The sequence below is a fragment of the Miniopterus natalensis genome, chromosome 13, assembly GCF_054644295.1.
Source record: "Miniopterus natalensis isolate mMinNat1 chromosome 13, mMinNat1.hap1, whole genome shotgun sequence".
In the NCBI taxonomy this organism is placed as follows: Eukaryota; Metazoa; Chordata; class Mammalia; order Chiroptera; family Miniopteridae; genus Miniopterus; species Miniopterus natalensis.
Genome location: NC_142093.1, coordinates 48,942,879 through 48,968,380, shown reverse-complemented (window position 1 = coordinate 48,968,380; position 25,502 = coordinate 48,942,879). Strand labels below are relative to the sequence as shown.

Genomic DNA, 25,502 nt, shown 5'->3' with positions numbered 1-25,502 from the left:
GTAAGGATTTAGTAAGGAAATGGCGCCAGGCCAGGAGTCACAGGTGAGCTGATGCTCAAAGACCTGGCTCCCCAATGGCTTCCAGGGAACGGATTATATAGGGAAAAAGCCTTTCATCGTGGTGACTAAAGGAGTTAGGCTGTGGTCCCTACTGATTGGTCAGTGCTAGGGGAGGGGGTAGGGGGTAGTTGATCATTGCATCTGGTCCTGATGTCAGCCCATGAAGTTATTCTGTCCAATTTTGCAAGGATTTGTTCTATGGGACCTTTCTGTTTCCCTGGGTCTGGAGCTAAAACACAATTAATTGAGGCCAAGAGATTGTCTTTAGTTTGACTGAAAACTCTGTCTCTGTAGTTAACAGACTCAGGACCTTGTTCCTAAGTCTGTTGGGTGCTGACCAGAATTTCTTTGTCCTGAGGGCTTGATGATTAAGCAAGGGAGAAGGAGATGGGTGAGTCAGGATGCTGGGTGAGGCCAGTTTGAGTCAAAGGGGAAAAAATTCAAAATAAAAGGCCAGATTAAAGAAAATAAGGTTTTTCTCTATGAGCGGTTACAATGGCTGGGCTCCCTGAGCCTTTCTCTTTCCAGGCAGGTGAGCAGAGCATCCTCTATGCTTAAAGTCCCTCGAGATGAGTGGTCAACCCTGGAGTAGCACAATCTTTAGTCACTAAAAAGTGCTTTCATTCATTAAATGAAGCTGATCATATGCAGCAGAAGAGGGCTCTTGAATGGTGAGCAGAGTCCAGAGCTTGAAAGTGTGTAAAATGAAAGCGGCATCCATCCCACTAAGTCTCACCACTGTGATGTTCACTAATCTAACACAACTCTGGGGATGTCCCCAGCATTCCTGACAGTACACTTCACCTTTCTTTCCCACTCAATACATCAGATCACGCAGTGACATTATTTCAGAGTTAACCTTGAACCTTTTTTAAAAAATAAACCGTCCACAAATTCTAGGACTTTAGCTCTGAGTGCTAACACATCTGTGCCGCCCCTTGACTCTGACCTTCACTCACATTGCATCACAAAGCACCGCAGTTGAGAGCATTGCCCCCAGGACAGGAACCATTTGCTGTTGGCCCACAGGAGGCACCCTTGAGGTTTGTTGAGTGAACTCCAAGGTTCTCAGCCTGAGAATATGGGAAAGCACATTTTACTTAGGGACAGGCAAGCCCCTAGAACCAAGAACCTTCTGTTCCTGATTCCTGTCACAGAAATGCCTTCCTACTTGGAAGTACCATAGGGACAGCACCTACCTGTTATTAAAAGCTGGGCTGGACATTTGACACTGTTTGGCCACAGAGCATCTACTCCTTCCCAACGTCACTCTGATTTCTTCTGGGGAACTCTCTGGCACCTACAGTGTACAGTCTTGGTGGACAGTAAGCCATCCAGGGATCCGTCTCCCACTTCATAAACCAGAAGGATCACTCACATCTCCTGCGGCCTAACTTCCCTCTCACCACTTAGAACAACCAAAGACAAGCATTTGTGTTTTGTTTGTTTGCTTGTTTAGGGAGGTCACTTTTCATGCTTTTATTCATGCCACAATATTTAATGAGCACGTACTATGTGTTAAGCACCATGGCAGGCACTAAGATGACCTTGTCATTTCCCTGCTGTATTCCCCAGTCTACAGAGAAAGACAGGCATCTGAACAGAGGATTCCCATCCACTCCTGTGTGAGTCTCAGGACTCAGAGATGCTAAAACTTGACTCTTCAGAGTCCTTCTTTTGGGGCCTCTCTTCCTGATAAGGTCACACACATACTCCTGAGCACACGGACATTTTTCCATCTTCATCCTATAGAACCCCAGTGTGAAGAGCAAAATCATGACAATTGAAAAACGAGCATTTGATCTAAGCTTAGCCAGTTGCATTCCCAGGAATTTGCTTTGGAGCAAGAAACACAAGGATGGAAGGAATGGTGGAACTTCACCCATCCCCATAACCACACCTGGGCAAGACGGTGGAGATGTCCCTGCTCCCAAGACCCTCTGAGCTACCTTGCTCCTGTCTGCTCAAGCTCAGTTCTAAGCCCTCCCTTGCACCCTGTGGCATCCATGGCCACCCAACCTCTTCCCTTTTCTTAATTCAGCCTGTTGCCTTCCATCAGTGAATCTGGCTGACATACCAGCTCATCCTAATGAAGAAAGAATTCCCCATTTCTCCTCCCTGTGGGATCCAAAGGCCAAATGTGACCCTGGGCAATGAGCTTCCCAAGATTCTTAACCAAAAAGAAAAGAAATTTACATAATTTGCTAGTCCTAACCGTCTTCCAGCTGACAACTTCTGATCAGAACATAGAAAACCTGAGTTCACTTGACAAAGTTAGACTACTTGTTAGGAAAAGGGATAGGAAGGGGTAGAGTTTCAAGTGTTTATTCAACCCACAAGAAAAGCCTAGTGATTACCTACTCATTCCTCAGATCTGTGCTGGGAACGTTGCAGGGTCAAGCTCACTGCATCCTGGGATGGAAGAAATGGTCAGCATAGTCAGTGTCTTTGTTTTTCTGTCTTTCACCATTTCCAGTTGTATGCAGAGCATTCTGGTCCTGCTGTTCCTCAAGGACACATGCCCAAGTTATTTACTATGATGGACGTTTGCCCCAACTTACAAGGGAATCCAAACCTCATCCCTTGAAGTAAGGCAGCATTGTATGGAGGTACAGAGCAGATTTGGGTTCAAATCCCAAATCTGCGAAAGCTGTGAGACCGTGGACACATCATTTAATCTCTCAATGCCTCAGCCTCCAAATTTGTAAAGCTATGGGAGTCAATATGTGGGAAGCATATAGAATTATAAACACAATTACCCATCACTGTCTTCCCAACCTTGCCATGGAATCAGGCCATTAAATAAGCAGTAAAACACTGAGCAGCTGACTAAAGCTACATGATCTACCTTTTCTTGTTTACTTGCAGTTACACTTGTCAAAAGAAAACATTCAAGGATGTTCCACTTACCAGCATGAGATTGTGGGGGAGGGAAAAACCTTCTTCTACCCTCCTAGGTTCTTTCTGCTGGTCTAATGATCAAATAAGCACGAGAAGAATTGAGGTAATGACCAAATTTAATTACATAAATACATATGGGAACCCCACGTACAGAGGTTCAGACACAGAAAGGGAAAGTGGGGTATAAATGACATCCTGAGCTGAGGATGAAGTAGGGCACCTGGGCTTCAGAGGGGCAGAGGGCAATTTGCAGGTCAATGAGAAGAGCAGATGTTCAGTAGTTAGTAGTTTGTCCTGCTCTACAGATAGATTATAAAAAGTTATTCCTGGTGATAACTTTTTCTATGGGCAAGTCCCCTAATTTAAATTCTTTAAAGGAGAGGTAAAAGTTCCTTATGAGCCCACAAGATCTCCACTATCTTAAACTCAAAATAATTCACATACCAAAGTGGCACATTTTGGAAAGGCCTGTTCTGAACCTTACAAGATGCTCAGTGGACCCATTTCCCAGAGAAACTGGTGAAAATTGTTTTTTAAACATCCATTTAAATTCTCTGGAAATTGACTTAGTATCTAAACCAAATGTAGGAGTATTTTTTTCAAGAAAATCTATTAAAACTCAGTAAGAACTACAAGAGTCTGTGGTATTGAACCAAGACTCACCTCCCTCTCCCTCCCAGCTCAAAGGTGTGCGGACAAGAACACAGGACAGAAGGCTATCTCCCTGGGAGACTATCATCCTGCCTCCAGTTACCTGTTGCTAAAACAACCCCTGGATGAGGGGAGCTAAGAGGTAGGGCTTTCTTCTGCTGTTCGGCCCCCACTGGTGGAAGTGAGGCTCTGCGTTGAGTGTGGCTTGGCTGAAAATACTAGGGCTACAATTTCCTCTTGTCCCAGCTCATAGGCAGGGAGTCCCCACCAGAAGAGACAAGCCAAGGAGGCCTGGGGCTGCTACCTTCCCACCACTGAGCACTCAGGTCCGGGAGTGGAGGCGACACACAGACAGAAGCACATCATTGTCCCCACCTGCAGCACCAGAGCCTTGGCTCAGGGATTTCCCCCAGGAACGAGAATGAGGCCACAAATAGAGAACTACAAACCCCTCCCTAAAAGAACTGACTCCATCTGCAACCCAGTGTGGAGAGATTCAAGCTTCCATGTGCTCTCAGAAATGGTGGTATTAGTGATGAAAGGCATTTGGAGGGAGATTAATATTCATTGGAGATACAGGCAAAACTGTAGGCTGGCTAATTTGTTAGAAGTGGGAAGAGAGACAACTGTGAAAAAGCTTCCTTGGGTCAGAACAAATCTCAAACACTGACCTCAGTACTATCCCTACAATAGAACTTGGTTTTTATTGGATTCCACCATAAAGCAATTTATGCCTTGGGGCGTTGTTGAAAACAATACCGAAATCAGCAAGGAATTTGTAGAGCTTAACCACTGGGTGGGCGTTGTTAGAGAAAAAGACAAAGAGAGCCCTGCCCAAACCACTGTCATCACAGGCTACTTGTGGGCATACTCAAAGCTGTACCCCTTGAGGTGCAACATCAGAGGTTTCACACTGGGAGGTGGGGAGATAATCCAGCCAGTCACTAAACAAGCAAATGATAACAAGCCTGGGAGAGTGACCAGAGCCCAGACTTGCTACGATATATTATCTAAAATACCCAGTTTCCAACAAAAAGAGTTACAAGACATAAAGCGATAAGAAAGAATGACCCATCCACAAGAGGAAAAAAATGAGCGAACAAAAACTGTCTGTGAAAGCAACCAGATATCAGATTTAACGAAGACTTCTAAGTAGCCATTATAAATGTTCAAAAAACTGAAGAAAGCCATAAATGAATAAATAAAGGTATGATGACAATGTCTCATTAAATAGAAATATTAATAAAGAGACAGAATTATAACAAAGAATTAAATGGGACAGCTCCAGCAGCAACCAAGGTGTACGGAGGTCTCACTGTGCTTCTGATAGTGCTGGGCATGTTCTGGGGCACTGTCAGCTTCCTGGCTCCCTGGTTCACCCCAAAGGGTTCCAACCAGGGAGTTATCTCCATGTTGGTGACTTGTTCAGTTTGCTGCTGTCTTTTTTGGCTGGTTTTGAAACCAGACACAATAGGTCAGGACTGCCTGTTGCTACTTCAGCCAAGGTTGAATCAAGCAGAGACAAGGTTGAATCAAATATGAGCATTTATTCCATTATTGCTGGCTCATGGGAGAGCAGTGGGATTTGTCCACATAAAATCTGTTTTGCCCTTCCCTTATTACCTGGCTGGTTATATAGGGCTGCATGCAAGGTGGAAGCTTAGGGTGGGAGGATGGCTACAGAGTCTGGGGCTGCAGTCTCTTTCCAGGATCTTGAAGTCTGATAACAAGGTAGTTAATTTTGAATGGTGTTAAAACCCAGTTCTTCAATGTGAGTGGTCAGCATTCCTGAGGTAAACTCCTGGAGGGGGGTTCAGGCTCCTGGCACAGCAACCAAATCAAATTGCATCTTGTCCTTTGTCTGTTCTCAAAATGCATTTTCTTTTTTGAGCAATGGACCCATCTAGGCTCCAAGGTGTCTCATCTTTTTACAGCTCTGTTTTTCTTCCTGCAGCACATCCTTAAGTTTCCCAGGATCCGTAGGAAAACTTCTTATCTATAGTTTGTAGGGTGAAAAATCATTAAACAACTATGGTCCTATTCCTGTTAGGTCCCCTCCCCCTTTCACAATCATGGTTAACATAGCATGGTCAACACCTCTGCTCCCAACAGTTTCAACTCTGGCCCATCTCAATTCTCTCTTTGGACCACAGTTGAAAAAATGAAACCATCTGGTACCTCAGGTATCACTGGCCTTGAGGAAGAAGACCCCCTGTCCAGTGCTCAGTCATTGAGGTCACGAAGAGAATTCCTCTAAATGCAAAATCACCTCCAAACCAGACCCACTTCTTTGACTTGCCTGTTTTGGCCACCAGCTGACTTAAATATTCACACATTTGAATATATTACTCCATAGTGCAATATTTTTTTGTCACTTTTTTTACACTTCAATGAATATATGCTTACTTACCCTAAACTGTGTTAAAGCCATAAAATATTCATGTACTCTTCTGAGATAGAAGGTGCTGTTCTTCTGAGAAACAGGTCACTCTTTCCTTGAAACCTGTGAATTTGAAGATGGCTCCTGCCTACTCACAACATGAGAATCAGAGGAGTATTTAAAGGCTTGTCACAAGATAATAAGATTTTCACTTATGTTTTCTTCTGGGAATTTTATAGTTTTGGATCTTACACTTAGATCTTTGATTCATTTTGAGTTAGTTTTTGTATATTGTGTAAGCTAAGGGTCTATTTTCATTCTTTTCCAAGTCGCTATTCAGTTTTCCCAGCGCCATTTGTTGAACAGACTTAAATTCCCATTTATGAGCACTTTCTTACATATGGTCTTGCAGAAGATGATTAGCAAGAAGGCCAAGTGTCTCAAAAGTGGTCCATATATTTAGATATCCATATGAATAGCTTATTAATAAACATGCTTTTTATATAGACTTAAAAGTGATTACCCCAAGTCACTTTAATCAACTTTACCCATATAAAAATACAGTTAGAGGCCTATTTCCAGCCACTGATTAATTTTGATCCAATGAATTCTAGTGTTAGACAGTCTGAAATATTTTGAAAATGGAGACCTCTTGCATTGAGACACATCTCAGTTTTGATTAATTTTTTTTGTGAATTCCTTAGGATTTTCTATGTACATTTTCCTTTCTAATCTGGATGGCTTTTATTTCATCCTCTTGCTTTATTTTCCTGGCTAGAATGGTCAGTATAATATTGAACAGAGGTCATGAAAGTAGACAGACATCTTTGTCTTGTTCCTGATCTTTGGAGGGACGCATTTCCCTCTTTCATCATGAAATATGATGTCAGCTCTGGGCTTTTCATAGCTACCCTCCATCGGGTTGAAGAATTTCCTTGCTATTCCTAGTTCGTTGAGTGTTTTAATGTGAAGGGATGTTGAATTTTGTCAAATGATGTTTCTGCATCTATTGAGAGGATCATGTGGTTTTATTTTTTGTTCTATTGATCTGATGAGTTATAATTGATTTTTAGGTGTTGAATCACCTTGCATTCCTGGATAAATTTTATTTGGTCATGGTACATAATTCTTTTTATATGTTACTGGATTCATTTGGCAGTATTTTGTGGATGATTGTTGCATTCATACGCATAAGAGATATTGGTCTGTAGTTTTCTTCTCTTGTGATGTCTTTTTCTGGTTTTGGCATCAGGGCATCCTTTTTTATTTTTGATGAGTTTTTGAAGAACTGGTATGAATTCTTCTTTTAATGTTTGGTAGAATTCATCAGTGAAGATATCTGGCCTGAGCTTTTCTTTGTGGAAAGGTTTTTGCATTATTAATTCAATCTCTTTACTTATTATAGGTCTATTTGGATTTTCTATTCTTCCTGAGTATGTTTCCGTAGTTTTTAATCTCTCTAAAAATGTGTCCATTTCATTCTAAGTTGTCTAATCATTGGCATACAATTTTTCATAGTACAATTTTCTCTCTGTAAGGCCAGTCATAATGTTTATTCTAGTAATTTGAGTCCTCTCTCTTTTTTCTTGGTCAATCTAGCTAAAATCATTACTTTTATCTTTTCAAAGAACCAGCCTTCGGTTTCATTGGTTTTCTCTGTTCTTGATTTAATTTATTACCACTCTGATCTTTATTATTTCTTTCATTCTGCTTGCTTTAAGTTAAGTTTGTTCTTCTTTTTCCAGAGCCTTAAGATGGAAGGTTGTAATTGTTTTGAGATTTTTCTTCTTTTTTAATATATACATTTATAGCTATAAGTTTCCCTCTAAGCACTACTTCTGCAGAATCCCATAAACTTTTACATGTTGTTTCTTTATTTTTATTTATCTCAAAGTATTCTCTAATTTCTCTTTGTATTTCTTCTTTTATCATCGGTCATTTAGGAGTATGCTGTTTAATGTCTACATATTTGTGAGTTTTCTAAATTTCTTTCTGTTATTGATCACTAATTTCATTCTATTGTGACAGCAGAACAATCTTTGTATTATTTCTATCCTTTTAAATTTATTGAGGTTTTTAAATGAGCTAGTATATGGATTGTCCTGGAGAATGTCCCATGTGGACTTGGGAAGAATACATCCTACATATGTCTGTTAGATTTATCTCATTTATAGCGTTGTTCAAGCCATCTATTTCCTTATTGATTGGGGGGGGGGCTGGTTGTTCTATCCATTATTGGAACTTGGATGTTGAAGTCTCTATTATCTATTTTCCTTTCTTTTCTATCACTTTTTATTTAATGTTCTTTTAAAAATCTCTAGTAAAATTTTTGTCTTAAATTCTATTTTGTCTGATATTGGTCACTCCAGTTTTCTTTTGGTTTGTATGATATATCTCTATCTTTTTACTTTCGGTCTACATGTATCTTTGAATGCAAAGGGTATCCCCTGTAGGTAGCTTATAGTTGGATCTTGTTTCATTTTTCTTTACTCCAGTCTATCTTTGCCTCTGATGGAATTGTTAATACATGCACATTTAATGTTATTATCAATATAGTTTGATTTATATCTGTCATGTTACTTTTTGTTTTCTATATGTCTCATTTCTTTTTCATGCTATCTCTTCTTTGCTGTTTTAATTTTGCATTAAATAAATATTTTCTAATATATATGCATCAAATGACACAATCAACAACATGAAAAGGCAAACTATGGAATGGGAGAAAATATTTGCACACCTTACATCTGATAATGGGTTAATGTCCAGACTATATAAAAAGCTGCTGCAACTCAACAACAAAGAATCAAATATCTCAATTAAAAAAATCTGCAAAGGACTTGAATAGAAATTTCTCCAAAGAAAGTATACAAATGGCTAGCAGGCATATGAGAAGATGCTCAACATCACTAATCATTAGGAAACTGCACTTCAAAACCATGAGGCATCACCTACATGCATTAGAATGGCAGTTTTAAAAAACAAAAACAAAGAAACAGACAGAAAACAAGTGGTGATGAGGGTGTGGAGAAACTGTGCATTGTTGTAAAATGGTGCAACCACTGTGGAAAACAGTATGGTGATTCCTCAAAAAACTAAAAATAAAACTACCAGATGAGCTCGCAATCCCACATGTGGATATAGATCCAAAAGGACTGAAAGCGGACTCTGGGGACATTTGCACCGTCATGTGCATAAGGAGAACCGTTCACAATAAGCCAAGAGGTGGAAGCAACCTAAATGCTCATGGGCAGATGGAAGAATAAACACAATGTGATCTCTGTAACATGTATCGTGGAATATTAGTCAGCCTTAAAAAGGAAATAAATAAATCCTCTCACACGCCATAAGATGGATAAACTTTGAGGACACTATGTTGTCAGTCACAGAAAGACAAATACTGTTTGATTCCACTGACAAGAGGTGTCTGGGGTGAGCAAATTCATAGACAGAAAGTAAAATGGTGGTTGCAAGACTGGGGGAGAGGGAAAGGAGAGGTGTTTAAGGAGCAAGAAGTTTCAGTTCTGCAAGATGAAAAAGTTCTGGATGTCTGATCCAAAACAATACTGGACGTGGCTGAGCTGTACATTTTAAAGTGGTTACAATGGCAAATTTTATGTTATGGGTTTTTTACCACAATTTTAAAAATAGTGTTCCCTGATAAAATAGGTAGTGCAGCTTGCAGCTCAATTGCACAAGTGCTTTTCCTTAACATAATTATCAAATTCAGCAGAAGTATTCATGCATACTTATTTCACACACAGAATATGAGAAAGACACATACTACTCAGGGGATGCAATTTAATTAAATTGATTTTTTTACTTCTAACAACAGAGATTTCGTGCGCTGGGTAAATTTAAGGTGACATTATTATTATTTTTTATTGTAAATTGCTTGGGGCAGGTGTTTTTATTGGTTTACTATTCTGACACCAGATTCTAACAGAGTCTGAACTTTTTCCAGAGTTCTGTAAGAAGACACTGGAGGGTTCTCTGAGGAAACTAAGGAGTGGTTTGCATTTTTAAAAGAGCCTTTGGCTGCTCTGTGGAGAAAGGGATGTGGGGGAGCAAAGGTGGAAGGAAATCTGAAGGTCACTGGGAGACAGTTGCAGGGACCTGGCCAGAGCAGGCTAAGGTGGCTTGGACTAAGATGGGGGTAATTCCAAATTCCCAGGGGAGAGTCATCTGCTCTAGCTTAGGTCAGGGGTCTATGAAATGGTCAAGAGGGAGGGGGGGGTCACACGACACAGCTTGGCATCCAAGGGCTGCCCTTGGTGAGAGAGGTGATGTTAGAGAACTGAGAAGAGCCTGGGGATGAGCAGGCACCTCAATAGCAGTCTGTGCTATGAAGCCAAGGCCCTCAAGCTCCCTTTTGAGTGATTACCAGAAAGTGGCTTGGTCCACTGTCCTTTACTTGCTTTTATCCTAAGGGTGCGTCTGACCCCTAATGCTCCCACCTTTAGAAGCCCATGCTGACCCTCCTATCCCCGGAGCCCATAGTGGTTTTACTCACAATGTCACCCATTGCACAGAGTAGGGATCTGGCAGAGCGGGAGCAGAGGCGAGCAAACCTCAGAGCGGTGGAAGTCTTTCAGGAGCTGGTGAAACGAGCCACACTCTGTAAATGTCGCAAACTCAGCGGAATCTGGGGGAAAGGCCTGGCCTCTCCCCCCGCAAATTCTGTTATTCTGAGGCCCTGGAAAACGTTGAGACCGCCCTACTTCTTTTATTCCTGCCCACCTGCAAGCATGTGAGGTGGCCTGTAGAACAAGTCACAACACGCAGTAGGGCCACTAGGAATAAGGGCAGAAGAGGGACCATAGAGATGCTCAACTGTTTGTCCCCACATCCTCGCCATGAGTGTGATTCTACGACAAACCATCCCGCATGTCACAAAGGCCCCACATGTCATGAAGGTGAGGCGTTTGGGGGGACTCACTGGGCAGTTTCCTGTGGAGGCCTGTTACCCATGCCTGTTCCCTCCCCTCGGTGATGCCTGGAACAGTCTCTCCCTTTAATAAGCAGCCTGTTGGACAAGTTAAGTGAAGCCAGGTGACTTTAAAGCATGTGCCAGCCTTGACTGTAAGGGCCGTGGGTTTGGTCACAGTATCTCCACATTTACCATCTGAGAACAACTTTTTTTTGTTTTTAATATGTGTTTATTGATTTCAGAGAGAGGAAAGGAGAGGGAGGGAGAGAGATAGAAACATCAATGGTGAGAGTCATTGATCAGCTGCCCCCTGCAAGCCCCCGACTGGGGATCAAGCCCACACCCCGGGCATGTGCCCTGACTGGGAATCGAACCTCGATCTCCTGGATCCTAGGTCAATGTTCAACTGCTGAGCCACACCTGTCTGGGCTCAAGTCTGGCTTTTACCAGCACTAGGCCTGGAGGCAGATCAGCCAAGGTCCCAAGGCACCCCTAGGTCTGTCTCGGCCTGCCCTTGCCTGCTGGCTGCCTGTTAGGCTGGGTCACTCAGAGAGCCTCTGGAGGGACTCAAGCTGCGTGAGGCAGGTTGTCCATGAGTCCCCACGTAGGGGCAAGTGGGCTACACCAGATTGATACAGGTTCAAATTTGGTGTCAGCACTGGGTCTGAAGCCCCTCAACAGATGTCTGAGGGTATACCCGATCTAGCTGCCACCCTTGGGTCCTCTCACACACCTTTGGGCAGTGTATGAAAGACCCAGACCTGGCTTTCTTTGTAAGAGAAGAATTAATAAGTCAAAATACGACTTAAGGAGTCTGGGACCTCTGGGGTGGTTTGAAAATGTTATTAGAATTATTAAGGCTTTAAAAGAAAAAATTTGTGTCTGCTTCCACACTAGAACTAAGGCACCAAAGTGATGCGTAACGTGCTCACAAGGACGCACAGTTCTGCCTTGCAGCAGTGCCCGATGCCACCAGAATAATGAATGGGGCAACTGGAGGAAGGAGACAAGACCATCCTCTCCCAGCAGTGGAACAGCGTCACAGGCACGATTCTGTCTGGACAGCTGGCCACTGCTGGAGCTATTCAGGCTTTTAAGCACTAGTGTTACATGATCTGATTTATATTTTTTAAAGATCACTCTGATTTTTATTTTATTTAAATTTAAAATTTTATTTTTAATACTTAATTTTTTTTCAGTTAGAGAGGACATTCAATATATGAGTTTCAAGCGTACAGCATAGTGTTTAGACATTTATGTAACTTACAAAGTGACCCCCCAACAAGTCTAGAATGGGGTCTCTTTTAAAAGGCTATTAATCCTATTCATGACGGGTCTCTTCACCCTCATGATCTAATCACCCTCAAAGGCCTCCACCTTTTATTTATTTTTCATTGAATTAATTGAGGTGACTGACACTGGTTAATAAAATTGTGTAGGTTTCAGGTGTGCAAGTCTATCATACATCATCTGTATATTGTGATGTGTGTTCACCAACCCAAGTCAAATCTCTTTTCCTCACACTTATCCCCCCCTTACCCTCTTCTACCTCCCCCACCCCCTTTCCCCACTGGAGGCAACCTGCGATTTTACATTTTAAATGATATTTGAAATATGTCTTGAGAGCATAGGATTTAGACAGATGAAGAGGGTGAGAAATGTGCTTCAGGCATAGAGAATGGGCACTCAGCTTGGAGGCAGGAGAGAGGAAGACTGGAGAGAACCGAGCACACGCCTTTCAGATTCCTATGAGTGAGGGGACAGGGCAGAGCAACAGAAGACCCTCCGCGGAGGGGACAAGGCAGAGGGGGAAAGGAACCAACCACAGAGTGGTCAGAGCAGGGGAGGCAGGGGGCCCTCCATGGGAAGGCAGGGCAGGGGGAACAGGGGACCCTCCGTGGAGTGGGCCGTGCCCCTTGTACCGTCCCTCCTCTCCTGTCCCCCCTGTTCTGTCCCCTCCATGGAGAGTCCTCTATCTCCCCTGCCCTGCCCCCACCATATAGGTTCTCTGTCCCCCTGCCCTGCTGCACTGGTCCAGCTGCTCTTCTGGCAGGAGGAGATGAAGCTGACATCATGGGCCTGCAGTTCGGGGCAAGGCCACCTTCAGCAATGTCATCGAGGTGAGTGCCCTCCCCTCCCCTGCCTGCCTGCCTCTGGCCCAAAGGCCTGGCAGGGCACTCAGCAGGACCCAGTGCTGATGCTGGGACCCCAATGGGCAAGGGGCGAGCATGCCTGTCTCTCCCCAGAGCCAGACTTGGAGTGTCCTGCGTGTTGGTGGCTGTGGTCAGTAGCTGAAAGGCTAATTGCAAGAGTGCACTTGGGCTTGTCAGGTATTTAAAACACTTGGGGGACTGAAGTTCCCCTGGGGCTTGCTCTGGGGGAGAAGCACATGTGTTAACTCCAGCCTGTCACTTTCACAAAGGGTGGGACTTGGCGAGTCCATGGGTCCTGTGAGAAAGCGGGAGAATTGAGAGGCTCAGTCAAGAGCCCCAGTGCAGCCTCCTACTGAATTCTGTGAGCAGCCTGTCCCCTGTCATTCCGTGCTGGTTGTGACCCTTCCCCAGGGACTGAGATGAATTGATGGCTGCTGCACTGAATGGTGGTAGCTGGGGACAGAGTTCCAGCCAGACCCCAGCAGTGCCCCGCATTTATTAAGCCAGGCAGTGAGGGGCCTCTGCTTTTCCAGGGCTCCTGGCTCAAGCGAGGGGACAAGATGGTTCTATAATCCCCAGGTAGTTAACTACCTTGATAAACAGGGTGTGTGGGTATGTGGTCATTCATTGTGTGTGTGGGGGGGGGGGAGTTGTTCTTACAAGGGGAGAGAAGGGACAGGGTAGGGAGAGAGTTTATTGCAGGCCCAAGAATGGGTGTCTGGGAGGTAAATCACCCAGGAGCCCACATACAAGTCGAGTTTATTCAGCAGTGACCCAGTGCAAGGATGATTATTAAATGTTGGTTGGTTGGTTTTGGAAGAAATAAGAGGGAAAGATCCTTGTCATCTTAACTTAGAGCCCAGGAGCTGCCTGACTCAGCCTTGGCTGGAAGGGGCTTGTCCCTCTCAGGATGCGTCTGGAACTGTTCTAAGGAGAGATGCAGCGCTTCCTCCGCCTGTGATGACAGCTGGGGTCCTCACCTCCTAGCAGGCTAGTGGTCCAACCGGTTTAGTTGCAGGAATGATTCACCCACAGCTTCCCAATGGAGAACACCGGTGACATGTGGCACTTAGTCCTGCACCAGCGGAGCCACAGGAATGAGTAAGACCTGGAGGAAAAGAGAGGAGCGGAAATCCAAGTTTCCTTTGAAGAATGTTGCATATAAGTGTACATAAACTTCCTTATTTGTCTGGCCCTTTTTGTAATATGAATTTTCTTTTGGCTTGAGATGACTGTGTTTCAACAAGGACAGTGGAGTGGAATGTGTATCTAATGCCACTACAATCAATAAGGAAAAATTTGAGCTAAGAATCCACATTGGAACTTTGACATGATACAGAAAAGATCGGCCTGAGTGCCTATGAGCTCAGTTAACTGTATGTTTTCTGATAATTCCTTGATACAAGAATTGGAGTCTCCTTATAAATTCTCTTCTTTTGACAAGACTGAATTCATTCATAGTGTAATAAGGATATTACTGCAAACAGTTGTTTTTGTTGCAAAGAAGTATTTATGCTTCAGAAACCTAAACAAAACTTTAGTAAATGTTTGAGGAACTCAGAACAGTGTAACTGACTATGACGAGCAGGAACTTGGAAGTCAAGCAGCCCTGGGTCTGCCATCAGGCTCTGTCCCTTTCCAGCCTTGTGCCCTCTTTTGGCCTTTGCTTTCTCATCTGGTAAGTGGAGATGATACGTTTCTTACAGAGTTGCTCTGAGGAGTAAATGAAAGGACCTATGTGAAGTGACTAGCATCATCCCTGCCCACAGAGGGGCTGGATAAATGGTAACTGTTGGTTGGCATGGTTTGTAGCAGGCACACTCCTTTAATGCAGAAACAAACATTGTTTTTTTAAAAATGGAGAAGGGAATTAGCTGGGGTCATTTCTTTGAATCTCTTTATGTATCCAACTGTGGGCTGCAGCAGTAGATTTATGGACTGAGTCAAGTAATCACATCCCCCAAACACATTTTTTAAATTTAGATTATTTTTAACGACAACAAAACTTCTGGAAAGCTGTTGAACTCAAAGTGAACCAGTGGTTCCACTATTATTTTAACATTAGACTATTCTCTTTGAATTGTAATGATGTGCATAGGTTACGTGAAGAAAAAAATCTGGACTTTTTTACTATGTATTGGTTAAGATGCTGGGGAAAAAAAAGAGAGACCTCAGTAAATGTCATACTTTTTCTTTTTAAACCCCCCACTCTAACCTAATCTGTGATTCTCATAAAATATATTGAGTGTGAGGAAAAGATTAGTAACTAAAGGTGATTTTACAGTCTTTTAGATAGAGACAGTATGTCCAAAATTTTTTCTTCAAAGTCAAAAACCACAACTCTTACATTCTATTGTGCTATTTTTTAAAGTTTACACTGTTTCTTAAATTACATATTGGGTCTTGTGTGTGGATCCAATTTCATAGTTTGCCCAGTTTTATACACTAGAATAACTTTCTTATTTTATTTCTTGAAAGGGACTTTTTTTTTTTAATTAAAAAGTCTGCAATTCTTTAGGTTTCATTTAAAAATCATTTCTAAGAAGTTTGTATTGTTTAAAAATGACATTACTGATACAATAATGGTAGATTTCAGGTATCTAAATAGTGACATTTCTAATAACGTTAAAATGTTCTGGAGCGAGGCCTGTGTGTAGTCGGAGGTGGGCTGACTTGCAAGACACACCTGTGAGGGTGGCGATTATTTTTCTTTGGCGTCACCTTGTCTGGCATGCTGGTCCCACCCTCTCCCTTCTCAAGGCCTTGCCTGTGCTGTTCCCAGGGATGTCCTGCACCCTCGGCCATCCCCATCAGTGTGCAAGCACCTTAAACACAGACCCCACCTCGAACCCCACCTGGCCTCCAGCTCTGCCCCATTTCTCTCCGACCCCTTCATGGCAAACCCTTAACAAAGCTGGGAATATGCGCTGATGTCACATCCCCTCGTCCCACTCCAGTGGAGTGTAGCTCCCTCCTAGCCACAGAAACTGCTCTTATCAAGTCCCCAAGACCCAAAGGCACACAGAGCCAGTGGCCAGTCCTCTGCCTTCCGCTTTCTTGATGTCCCAGTGGCACTGGACCTGGCGGGCCACTCCCTTGTTCCCGAAACATTTTGATCTCTTGGCTCCTTGGCCGGGAGCCTGGCTTTCCTGATGTCTCACAGGCTCCCCCTTCCCAGTCTCCTTGCTGGCTCCCCCGCCTCCACCACCCAGGCCTCCACTTGGGAACTGGCTGGTCTGTCCTCAGACACTGGCTTTACCCTTGGGCACTCCAGGCCAGCGATTTTCAACCGGTGAGCTGCAAGAATTCTTAAAACATGCAATACCTGACTGGTTGGGGGTGCTGAACTCTTTTCCCTTAGATTGTCAAATTAAAAAATGACAACAGCCAACACAACATAGCTATCCCATGTGAATGAATCAGAATTACACCTATTTTTGTCAGATATGCAAAATATATATATTTTTTGGTGTGCCACAGAATTTTAGTACTTAGTTTATGTGTGCCATGAGGTGAAAAGCTTGAAAATCACTGCTCTAGGCCATCTCATCCAATTCCAGGACTTCAAATGTGGATCTTGGCCCAGTCGCCCCTCCCTGTCCACGTGGCCTGTTTGACATCTCTACCTGGATGTCTGCTAGAGAAGTTTCATGTGGACAAAGCAGAACTCTTCATCATTTCCTCCAAACCCACCCATCCAAACGTCCTCCCCATCCCTGTAAATACCACCACCATCTACCCATTTGTTAAGGTCAAATTAATACCAGTCATTTACTTTTATTTAAAATAATTTCAAATTCTTTAAAAAGTTGCAAGACTGGTACAAAGAGCTCCTGTTTACCTTAACCAGATTTCCCCACTGTTAATATATTACCACACGTATGTGATTGTGTGTCTTATCATAGTCTTTCTGCATGTACGTATTACCATTTCTTTAAATCATTTGGCAGTAAATTGCAGACATGATACCTCTATTATGCCCTTAATATTTTAGTGTGCATCTCCTTACAAGAAGAACATTCTTATACATAACCCAGTACAACTATCAAAGTCAAAAAGTTAACACTGACACAATGTTATCATCATGAACTCCAGTCACATTTCATAGATTGCCCCAAATAATGTCCTTTATAGTTCCGGATCCAAACCCACAGGGGTGCCCTACATTACACAGGCATTTGGTGATGGGACACCATGGACACGTGTAGTTTGGGCTCTCTCTCTCTTTTATTTTATCTTGAAAACCCTATGATGAGACAGTCCAAAATGAAATATGAGAAAGTGCTGGAAGAGAAGACTTCTGGGTCGGAAAGCATTCAAAATTACCAGGGAAGAACAGAGCCACAGGCATGAGTGTGGAGGAGCACAGCCGGGCTGTTCAGAACAGGACACTGTGGACACCACTCATTCATGGAGTCGCCAGGTGTCCGAGCCGACTCAACAGCACGTAACACACATCCAAAGCACCATCCTGTGTTGCAATTAGATCAATGTATCTCTTTAGTCTCCTTCAATCTGGAACAGTTCTTCAATCTTTCCTTGTCTCTCGTGACTTTGGCATTTTTGAAGACTACAGGCCAGCTACTCTATAGAATGTCTGTTTGGGTTTGTCTGCAGTCTGCTTGTGATTTATGCATTTTTAGCAGGAATAGCAGAAAAGTGTTGCTATGTTCCCTCGGTGCTTTATATTGTGAGGCTCTTGATGCCAATTTGTTCTGTTAGTAGTGATGTTAACTTTCATCACCTGTCTGCCAGGTTTCTCCACTGTCAAGTTAACTAATAATGGCATTTATTAGTTAATTAATGTCAATTAATTAGTAAGTATTTTAGGGAGATATACTTTGTGACCATGTCTACATTTACTAGTTGGCATTCTACTCTAAGTTAACACTTTCCCTTATCCCTCATTTATTAATTCATTATTTATATCTATATAAATTCATGGGTTCTAATTTACTCATTTGGTTATATCTGTTATTGTCATTAACTATTTTGATCCTCAAATTGTCCCAGATTTCACCAATGGGAACCGTTTTGTTTGTCTGTTTGAACCCTGTCTGATAGGTACACCATTGTGGTATCCAGGGTCTACTTCTCAGATTTTCATGTCCATTTTCAACCAAATGATTAGGGTGACATGGACCTCACCTCAACCCCTGAGTGTGCCTTGATTTGTCTTCTGCTAATCAGTGTATCCTATGCCCCTGAATATATAGTGATCAGTTCGAGTGGGCGCCTACCCCATTTGGGCTGATGAGAGCTTTGGAGAAATCTGATGGGGTTCCTGGAAAGGGAGTTTATTTGCTCTTCCAAGGTAGCCACTGGTAGAGGAGCTACCAAGGAACCCTCTCTCTCTCTTGATGACGTACTATATAGATGAAAAGTTTTGACCTGATGCAGCCAAGTCTGCCGCCAAGAAGGAAGGTAACCTGAGGTCAATTTTACTACATGGAGGTGGGAAGAAATGAGAAAATGGCAGAGAAACAGGACTGGAGCTGTGGTGACACCACAAATTTCTGGATCATTCTGTGCCTAAAGCTATCTGTGGACTCATTAATTATTTGCACGAATAAATTACTTTTTTTATTTAAGCCAGAGTGAACTAAGCCTTCTGTTGCTTGAAACCAAAAGAATCCTAAAAGAATACACTCACCTAAACAGCAGCAGAAGGCCAGCTGCCAAGGGAAGCAGAAGGGTGGTTTCTGCTCCTTATGAAACCTGACACAATGGGTCCAGGTTTCTTGTTGCTACTTCAGCCAATGAAGCAGAGACAGGGTTGACTCATATATGAGCATTTATTCCAGTAATGCTGGCAGCATAGGAGAGCAGCAGGATTCGTCCACATAAAATCTGCTCTACCCGTTCCCACATAAGCCAGTTGCTTATATTGGGTAGAAGAACAATGGTTACACAGGAAAGTGAGCAAAAGGAGTAAGAATGGGTATAACGATTTACAGGTTACAGGAAATGAGGGCTGGGGGTTTGCAAAATGGTGGGGTGCCTCCGGGACCCCTTTGTTTCAGGGACAAGGTTGTTATCTTTCCATGATAAAAGCCCAGCCAGTGTGGCTCAGCGGTTGAGCATAGACCTAGGATCCAGTAGATCTCAGTTCAGTTCTCAGTCAGGGCCATGCCTGGGTTGGGGTTTGATTCCCAGTAGGGGGCATGCAGGAAGCGGCTGACCAATGACTCTCTTAGCATTGATGTTTCTATATCTCTCTCTCTCCCTCTCCCTCTCCCTTCCTCTCTCTGAAATCAATGAAGATATATTAAAAAAAAGAATGGAGCACACTCCAAGGTCAACTCCCATGTCCTGGAGGATACAATTCCCAGCCAGGTTAGAAAGTGCTTTTTCTGATTAGAACAGAACATGATTAATATTTCTTATAATTATAGTAACAATCACAGCCAAGAGAGCATGATCAACATCTCTGCCCCCAACACTTATGACCAACAGAACACTTCCTTGGACCCTGCTGGCCTTACCAGCCACTCTGGAAGCTTCTGGGGGTATACTTACTGTGGATCCCAGTCTTTATAGCAACATGTGACTCCAGTGTGAGCTCAATCAGTGTTTCATGACTACATGTGTGAGAGCTCCCAAAGTTGCCCTGTTTACCACAAAATCCCTGGCACGTAGAACAGTGTGGGAGCCACAGAACACACATTTACTGAATGAATGGATAAATCACCCCAGCATGTCTTCAGCCCCTCCCCTCAAATCCACCAAAGGAAAAGAAGCCAAAAGCTTGCATGATATTTTATTCTTCTGAGGCGGGGAAGGCAATGGAGGAAGGAGGTGGGAGAATCTAGAAGCTGACTCTGGATTTAGGAAGGAAGGAAGCAGGGGCCACGAGTGCTGGAGTTCTTGTGCTTTCTCCCCAGGGTGGAGCCAGAGGCCCCAGAGGCTCACAGGAGACCTAGAAGGGAGAGAAGAGCCAGCTGTGGGATGTGTGGAGTCCACAAAGGAAACAGAGACTCAGAGCCACCTGTCCCTGCTCAACACATCAGAGTCACATCCTGGAAGCCAGTCAGGAGCCTGTGTGGGTTGTGGGGCTTTGAAGACAAAAGCCACAAGTTCTAATAACAGGAAATAATTGGGACTGCACACTAAGGGGTGAGCCTATATCTGCCAGCACCAAGTCCCAAAGCATCAATGAAGTCCAGAGAAGCTGCCAGAGCCAGTCATTGGCCCCCTCCCACCCCAGCCCCTGCCCCAGCCCCAGCCCCAGCCCCAGCCCCAGCCCCAGCCCCAGCCCCAGCCCCAGCAGCTTTGGCCTGTTCTCTCTGAGCAGAGCCTGGAAAGCACTGGAAGAAGAGGCTGGGAGAGCCCTCCATGCCCAGAAGGATTCCTGAGCCCAGCCCTCAGACCCTCAGGGTCCTAGGGAAGGATGTGGCCCCATCCCCAAAGATCTATGCTGGGCTGAAGATTGGAGTTTGATCAGGGTTCTGATGTCTCTTGAACATCACAGTCTGGGGGCATTTCCTTGGTGTCAAGCTCTTTATACAACCTCATTCCAGCCTCAGAAGTAGGAAATATCCCCACTTCAAAGATGAGGAAACTGGAGCTCAGAGAGGTTAAGTTACTTGCCTAGGATTACACAGCTGAAGAGGGATGGAGGCCTGATTTTACTCCAAGATTGCCTTGGGTGAAAGCCTCAAGATCTTATGAGTATTTCTCAAAGCTCTTAATGAGTACTTCTCAAACATTTCTAGCTAAAGCCCACCTGCCCAACTTCTCCACGCTTTCCCACGTTGGAAGTGAGGGAAGTCATGTGTCATAACAAGAAAGCATGGAGGGACATGCTTATGAAGTTTTCTATGTATTTCTGTGGTTTTAAACCATGTCACACATGCTTGGGAAGGCTGCCTGGGGCCCTCCAGGAACGAGTCCCTGCTGTCACCTCTGCACTCACCTGCTTAAGTTTTGCACATGCGAATGTCCACACAGACTTCATGGGGGGTTTTGCCATCCATGATGTCCTTGGAGATGCGTTTAAGAGACATCCTCATGGCCTTCTTGCAGATGCCTCTCATGAAGGATCTCATCTTGCTGCACACCCGGGATGCAGTTTTGTTGATGATGTCCTGGAGTGGCAGAGTCATGGTGGGACACAGGAATCAGGTGAGCCCTGCCCAGCTCTGCCACCTTGCAGGCCCCAGCAACCCTGGGCCTGAGCAGCTCTGGGTGCAAGGAGCTGGCATCAGGTGGCCATGGGAGGAGAGACTGGAGAGACAGGGCCCAGCTCCCACTCTTCGGTCCCCAAGGCTCTGGCCAAAGCCTGGCCAATAGGGGCTCTTGAGAGAAGGACATTTGGCCCTGCCGGGGTCTCACCCCCTGTCCTGCCCCCTGTCTTCTATGTGGAGAATGGTGTCCAGGTCTGCCTGGCCCATTTTAAAGGCTCTGCCTATGGAGATCCCTGGGCACAGGGCCTGGCTGGTCCTCCACCTACAGTGGGTGTGTGGGGAAGGTTAGAAGGCAATCAGAGCTTGAAGCCCTGGCACGTTCGATTTTAAAATATCTTCTACTGCCATCCCAGTAGAGAAAGGCAAATCTGATTACCCAGGCTTGAGGGTGGGCCCTGAAGTGCCAAGATGCTAAGTAGGTTGAGGAAGTGAAAGAGAGGGAGAGTAAGATGATGGTTCTTGGTCAAGACATATACACCTGTTAAGCATTTATTCAGAGTCCAAGTGGAACAGAGCACATCCCACCCCTCCACTCCTTTAAAAGTCTTAGGCAACTTGTCAGATGGGAATTATTATCCACCCTATTCCACAGATGAGAAAACTGAGGCTCAGAACACATTCATGATTTGTCAGGCCATGCAGCTAGTTGCAGATCAGGAATTTACCAGGACTGACTTAGGCCCTGGAACCCGCCCCTCAAAGCTCTGCCTTGAGAACTGCCCGGAAAGCACACCCACTCTTCTTCCCACAGTCACACTCCCAGAGTGTCGTGATTTCTCAAGCATCTCTGAAGTCCATCCACAGACACTCGAGGGACCCACGGACCCCCTGCTGAGCAGCTCTGGACCAAAGGAGATCCGTCCCGGCTTCCCACTCCCCTGACCAGCAGGCGTGGGCCCCATAGGCCTCACCTCGTCAGGCTGATCTCCCACCATGCTCTTCAGCTGCTGGATCATCTTCTCGCAAACCCGACATCTGATGCCCTGCCCCTCTCTTGTGGTCAGCAGGTTACCCTGTCAGGAAAGGAAGCCCCTCAAGGTGTCTCTCAGACACTCCCAGGCCAGCAGGATCATCTAGATCTTTCTATCTTAAGGGCCTGAACCAGGCTGACTGGCCCCTGCCCACCCTCCTGCTAGTCTTAGAGGGGCTAAGAGGCCCCAGAACTTACAGGACACCCACAACTCCTCTTCCACCCTGGCATGTACCCCTCTTCTGTTCTCCTGTCAGACCCCAGGGGACCCTCTTGGGGAGGGCCCAGCCAGACTAATATAGCACCCCACCCACCAGGCACGGGTGTGAACAAAAGCAGGGTCTTCAGCTTACAACCTCTCCTTCCCCTCCCTGTTCCTTAGAGCCCCCCAGCCCTTGCCCCGGTATTATCTAGGGAGGAGAGAAAGGAGAGTCTGTGGAGGCGAGCAGGAACCTGGTACCTGGAGGCCCTCCTCGGCCAGGACCTGGAAGAGCTGCTCTGTGTCACTCAGGTGGGCCATTGCCCCGTTGGAGCGTCCAAAGGTCAGACTAGAAAAGGCCCGACCTGGGGAAGAAACAGCATCAGCATCCTCCATAGGCAGAAAGGGAGGGAAAATCAGTTCTCTTGGCTAAGCCAAGCCTAGGAGGTGCCTGGGACCAGGACACAGTGAGGCCTTGTGAGAGGTCCCCAAGCCTCTCCTCCCACCCTGCCCTGGGGCTCCCTGACCCACTCTCAGCAAAAACAAACAAACAAAAACCCAAGCTTTCAAGTTCCTTCTGAAAAGCCAGAAGGAAAAGACTGCTCCCATCTCCCCTACTCACACACACACACACACACACACACACACACGCACGCACGCACGCACGCACACACACACGCACACACAAGGATTGATCTGAAAGGAAACTTCCCTCATCTCCTTTCAAGAGATTGTCTTTCTTTTTCTCTTTCTTTCAGAAAATGTCCCAACCCATTTTCCCTTCCAGCTGAGTCCTTGGCAAGCACAGTGACCCCAGGTCCTGGGAGGGAGGGAGGGTGTGCAGAGCAGGGAGTGAGTCTTGGACAGTGAGAGGTCCCCATTCACTCACAGCCCTGTCATCTCTTAGCCAGCATGGGCCAGAAGAAATGTCAGATCTTCTGCTGAGGGCCGGTGACCTTGGTAACATAGATGAAGACCAGAGCCCAGGGGGGAAAAGGGGGTCCCAGGCCATACAACATGACCAGCAGAGTTGGGGCTCACTTCCTTCCCGCTGGCTGTCTGCCCGCATCGGCCAGGTCACTGACAAGCTGCAGCTGAACCTGGTTCTGAGGGAAAGGCCTCTGTGATGATGGCAAGAAAGCTGGGGAGGGACTGGGGAGGGAGGGCTATCAGGATCTACACTGAGGGGACTGTCCTTACCTGGGGAGCCCAGGAGCGCCAAGGTCAGGAGCAGCAGGGTCCAGGAGGTCATGGTGGGCAGCTGCCAAGGGACCCCTCACACCCCATTTAATGGAGGCTGGGAACTGGGCAGTCTGGCCTTGCTGGGTCCCTCTCCTCTGATAGGCTAGGCCACCTCCCCACGTCACTGGGTTTATCACGAACACCAACGCCAATTGGGAGGAAAGGGTGGGGACAGGTGGTAACTCAGAGGTCCCACGCTTCCTATCATCACCCCCCCCCCCCCCCACACACACACACACACTACTAGAGCCTTCTGAGCTGAGCAGATGGGGAGACCAGAACCCAGCCTCTACCTCCTTTGTGGTCTTTCACCTCTGGCCACTGAGACAACAGAGGCACCCAGCCAGGACCAACTGGAACCCTCCTTTCAGCACCCATCACCCAGGCCCCTTCAGTGTCATTGCTAATTATTCCACCCACCCACAGCCCAGGAGTCCTATGGTGGCTGAGTCCTTAGCATCAGCAGAGCCTTCTGTCTAAAACAGCGTGCCTTCTGTCCTGAGCCCAAGGAAACGGATGGAGCCACAAGGCAGGCAGGCCTCCTGAAAGCTGGGGCACCTTGAGCAAGACCCTCCCTCTCTGGGATCCCCGGTCCCCTTCTCTATGAATTGAGTGCAGCCAGTGCTGCCGGCTCATGGGGCTCCAAGGTGGCATGTGAGGAAGTTCTGCAGCCCCCCTGTGCTAGGCCAGTGCAGCCCGTTAGCAGGCGCTGTGGGGAGTGGAGAGGGGGCCCCGTCCCCGGGGGAAATGCTGGGCTAGCCAGCTCCACCAGGTTTGCTTCCACAGGACTTCTCAGCAACTTTAACTGGCCAGTGTGTTGTGGATCCCGGAAGCTGAATTCTCAGCCTTCCCCAGTGTCTTCAACTGCAAAAGCTTTTGGTCAAAGAGTTCCTTTAAAGATTGGGCGACAGCCCAGGCGGCGTGGCTCAGGTTGTTGAACTTGGGCCTAGGATCCAGGAGATCATGGTTCAATTCCCGGTCAGGGCACATGCCCAGGTTTCGGGCTGGATCCCCAGCAGGGGACATGCAGGAGGCAGCCGATCAGTGACTCTCATCATTGATGTTTCTATCTCTCTCTCCCTCTCCTTTCCTCTTTCTGAAATCAGTCAATCAATCGATCAATAAATAAATAAAGATTGGGTGACAATAGCTGATCCAGTCACCTTCTCAAGCTGATGTGACCAGGAGGGTTATGGCCTAGCAGCCACTGGAGCCTGAGCAGCTGCTGTGACAGAAACAGAAACCGGAGAGACAGTCGGGACCCACCCAGAGTCAGACTGGGGTCCTCATTCTCACCTCCTTTCCCGCTCAAATGAGGGCAGAGTGGAGAGCTGGGGAAAGCAGGTTTGCTGCACCCCACGATGGAACTGGGAGGGGTGGGGGACCCCTGAATCCTCTCTGCTGTTCACCCCAAACCCCAGGAGGCAAATACATTTACACACTCCCCCCACACACACTCATTCACACCACTAACTTATACACAGTCACACTCACTGTTTCACACTCTCAGACACTCACAAATTCACACACACACACACACAAACACCACCTTTATTTCTGCCCTTTGTGGAAGCCACTGAATGCCAATCTAAGGAGCATGTGATTTAAGCATTTGCAGCACTTTTTGTCTCTTATTTTTATTTATTGAAAAAAGTAATCAGACTAGTAAGAAAAAAATAAATGAAACCACTTATAAGTTCACCGAAGAAATGTAAATAAGCCTGTTAAACATTTACAGGAATATCTATTTACACTTTTAAATGCATATGTTTATAAACACGCATATGTTTACATGTAACTATATATGGTTAAAAACACTTTTAGACAGCTTTT

At 45.5% G+C, this 25,502-nt stretch overlaps 1 protein-coding gene and 1 non-coding gene across 2 annotated transcripts; both read right to left on the bottom strand.

Annotated features, from left to right (window-relative positions):
• Positions 1-11,796: 11,796 nt before the first annotated feature.
• Positions 11,797-11,999, bottom strand: LOC148091675 (small nucleolar RNA SNORA74). Its single transcript, XR_015715608.1, has one exon. It is a non-coding gene; the product is annotated as a small nucleolar RNA SNORA74 (small nucleolar RNA).
• An 8,992-nt stretch (positions 12,000-20,991) lies between these two features.
• On the bottom strand, positions 20,992-23,679 carry GNLY (granulysin). Its single transcript, XM_016201758.2, has 4 exons — positions 23,628-23,679; positions 22,689-22,792; positions 22,170-22,271; positions 20,992-21,159 (listed from the first exon to the last, which is right to left on the bottom strand). The coding sequence occupies exons 1-4, from the start codon at positions 23,677-23,679 to the stop codon at positions 20,992-20,994; spliced, it is 426 nt and encodes a 141-aa protein (XP_016057244.2).
• Positions 23,680-25,502: the final 1,823 nt, after the last annotated feature.